Source organism: Anastrepha ludens, chromosome 5, assembly GCF_028408465.1.
Source record: "Anastrepha ludens isolate Willacy chromosome 5, idAnaLude1.1, whole genome shotgun sequence".
In the NCBI taxonomy this organism is placed as follows: Eukaryota; Metazoa; Arthropoda; class Insecta; order Diptera; family Tephritidae; genus Anastrepha; species Anastrepha ludens.
In genome coordinates this window covers 15,638,947-15,642,453 of record NC_071501.1, presented here as the reverse complement: position 1 = coordinate 15,642,453, position 3,507 = coordinate 15,638,947, and the positions used below count along the sequence as shown (strand labels likewise).

Here is a 3,507-nt window from a genome sequence, read left to right as displayed (position 1 = left end):
AGCAAACTATAAATGCAGACGCTGCAAGAAGACTGACTGGTGTTATACATTTCACAAATTCAATTTCGGCACGACAAAGGTGGGCTCGGAACCACGATATAAGATCCACTATAATAAGCCAACTTTATCTTGAACTAGGACTCCAAAGTAACCAAGATGTCTCTGCAGATTTAAATCGTCACAATATCCGGAAGAACACCATACAACTACTAAAATTTGTATCGACCTTCGAACGATTTATTAATCCTTTCAGCCCGGAAGTACCAAAAGATCAGTTACTAAATATATCTACAGGAAAATTTGCATCGCCACCGGTTGAGGAATATCTTTTAAACATTGAATCGAATGGCGATAGTTACCGTAAAACATTTATTTCTGAGTGTCAATTGGATATCAAAAGATTTGAGAGTGCTATAAAAAAAGTGCCTATCAATAATTTTACCAAGGATTATGAGAAAAAAAAGAAAATTCAAGTAGGTGGTAAAATTCAAGAAGTGAAAATCCAACGAGATTTATTTGGGCGAATGCTGGGTATATCTATGGATTACAATGTTGATATATCTAAGATTTTATCCTACCCAATTACGTCGGTACCATTGTCAATGTGCCACTTAGATGGCGCAATTTGTAAAACGGATAAAGCCGCTCTGATGAAGTGCTTGGAGAAGGAGGTACAACATGATTCTCCACGTCATATTGATGTTTTAATTATTGATGGTTTCTTTCTATTGCATACAATGAAAAATGTCCCGAAACTATTTGGAGGAATTTCAACACAACTGTTGAAAATGGTTACACAATTAAAGGCGTTGAGAGTTGATGTAATTTTTGACCAATACTTTACACCCTCAATCAAAGATTATGAGCATTCTCAACGGTCTGAATCAGCACAATTAGACTACATTATAACTTCACCTGACCAAAAAGTACCAAGTAATTTTACAAAGGAGTTAAAAAATTCCAACTTTAAAGAAGCTCTTGTAAACTTTTTTATTTTACATTGGGCTACTGATGAAATGGCACCATTTATTGGTAACACTTTAATTCACATAAACTTTAGAAAATGTCATTCTTTCATTGTTAATGATTCCCGGAAAGTTTTATCAGGTATTAATGAAGAATTGTCATGCCCGGAACATGAGGAAGCTGATACCAAAATTATATTTCATATCTGTAATTACAACTTTGAAGCAAATATAGTAATTCGAACTGTTGACACTGATATTGCCGCTATAATGCTTGCTCATTTACATCGCTTAAAAAATGATTCGACCATTTGGATGCTGACGGGTACTGGAAACAATGTGAGGTACGTGAATCTAACAAAGATACACGCCCAGTTAGGATAATCCATTTGCCGAAGCTTGCCTAGTTTCCACGCAATAACAGGGTGCGATTACAATCCGGCATTATTTAGAAAGGGAAAACTAAGACCTTACAAACTATTAAAAAAAACGATGAATTCCAAAAAGCTTTTATAAAGTTCGGCGAAAATAAGTTAATAGAGGACAGCAGTGAACAGAAGAACATTTTCAATAGTATTCAGAAATATATATGCAGTGTATATAATGTTCGGAATGCAATTAACGTCAATTCTGCTCGAGTTCAGATGTTTATAGACTCATACAAAGTTTCCGACATTAATGAGGTTTTCAATCGAAAAAAATTGAGAAACTTTGATGCTAGCAGTTTACCACCTTGTGAAAATGAGCTACTACAGCATTTTTTACGAGCTAATTATATTTGTACGATTTGGAACAATGCTCACTTAAGAAAACCTACTTCACATAAACCTGAAAATAATGGCTGGGTACTGGAAAATGATCAATACCATTTTAAATGGTTTGAAGGAGATCAGCTACCTACTTATGTCAGGGATTCTCTACAAACTTTGTCAGGTATGTTATAATGTTCACTGTTTATGAAGAAATTATCAACCATTCATAATTATTCTAACTTGCTTTAATTATTACAGAAGCTGATGAAGACGATGACATTCATGAGGACAAATCCGCAGAATGGAGTAGCGGTGATGAAGATAATCGAGATACCGACGAGGACGATGAAGTTGATTAAATATTTTTTTTGATTTAATAATAATGTTTGACACATTATATTTTTACTTTGTATTGTAATGGCTATAATTATAAATATAATTGAAATCTTTTTCGATTGGTTCAATTACGATCTAAATTATTCTCTCTCCTTACAGTAAAACTAACATGCATACAAATTTATCTTCTTAACTTTAAACTTCTAGAATTTTACCATCAGCTGTCGATTTTTCGTATTTTTTTCTGCACAATACTAGAAAAAATTTTCGATTGATATTTACAACTTTCGTAGATCTCCACTTGACTCAATAAAAATCGCATTATTGTATTGTTGATTTAATAATTTGTTAATATGAAAATTTTTCTGTGTTCTCCTTTAAAAATTTACTTTTTTTATCTGTTATAAATGTATATAATGAATTTTCTTGATAAATTTAGAGAACAGATCGCACTATTTCACTCGCGCCAACGTACATATACATATATTCATCGCGCTCACGCCTGGAGTGGACTTCATTATGTCTGGGAAGATAGGGAAACCATCGAAACTGTCTGGGGATTGTGAAAACATTATTTTTATAGATCTCTGAATAACATATATAAAAATTAGATTTTATACTATGACGAAAGTAGATTTATAAATAATTAGAATGTTAGGGTGTCTGGGGAGGGGTTGTTACCGCCCTAAGTGTCCGCCAATGGACGAGGCAGTTTCTGATATGATTGTAAGTTGAAATGTATAAAAACTAAGCTTTATACTATTACAAATTTGAGACTCAATTTTACTCACCTTTACTACCTGTTACCTGCCAAAGCCACCGCGACCCAGGTTTAATAATCTGGGTTTGCTTATACCTGTATAGGAGACGTGTATAGAAAAATGTCCAACTTTTATAATTTAACGAAGGTCTGGGCGTCGCGGGCTCTCACTCTATTAGTAAATATATTAAACATTTTTGTTTTTGAAGTGAAAACTTCTTTAGAATCGTTGGGAGTGATTTCAGACTCGATGAAACGAAAAAGCGACACCAAAAAGAAGAAGAAAAAAGATATACGTATATATATGTATGTATAGAAAATGCTTCATTACCAGGCACACAGAAGGATGGCATAAGCAAATTTAAATTTGTGAATTTATATATGTATGTATATATGCGGATATATGTGTATATGTTGTGTGTATGTACATATGTGCCTCGCCACAGCAAAACATACGGTAAAATTTCTCAAGAAATCCAGCGCGCATTCATAGGCACAGCGCACATTCATAGGCACAGCATTGCATGTACAGTAGGGCGGGTCGATTTAAAAATCGCTCATTGCTCTATGAAAATCGTATTCTAGGGATCAAAATAAGAAACTTTGCCGAAGGAACCATACCTCTAAAACGAATTCTGATGTCCCCCAATTTCAAAATATCACCATTTTTGGCCTTTACATGAAAAAATCAGAT

The 3,507-nt window shown here is 33.8% G+C and overlaps 1 protein-coding gene across 1 annotated transcript; it reads left to right on the top strand.

Moving 5' to 3' along the window:
* Positions 1 to 1,609: 1,609 nt before the first annotated feature.
* On the top strand, positions 1,610 to 2,172 carry LOC128864490 (uncharacterized). The gene is made up of 2 exons (XM_054104177.1): positions 1,610 to 1,898; positions 1,976 to 2,172. The coding sequence occupies exons 1-2, from the start codon at positions 1,610 to 1,612 to the stop codon at positions 2,074 to 2,076; spliced, it is 390 nt and encodes a 129-aa protein (XP_053960152.1). The 3' UTR covers positions 2,077 to 2,172.
* The last annotated feature ends 1,335 nt before the right edge of the window (positions 2,173 to 3,507 follow it).

What these genes read in the sequence shown, in the direction of transcription:
- LOC128864490 (XM_054104177.1), top strand. Translation starts at nt 1,610, where the DNA reads ATGTTTATAGACTCATACAAAGTTTCCGACATTAATGAGGTTTTCAAT. An exon ending in TTCTCTACAAACTTTGTCAG is followed by an intron (nt 1,899 to 1,975) that starts GTATGTTATAAT and finishes TAATTATTACAG; the next exon opens with AAGCTGATGAAGACGATGAC.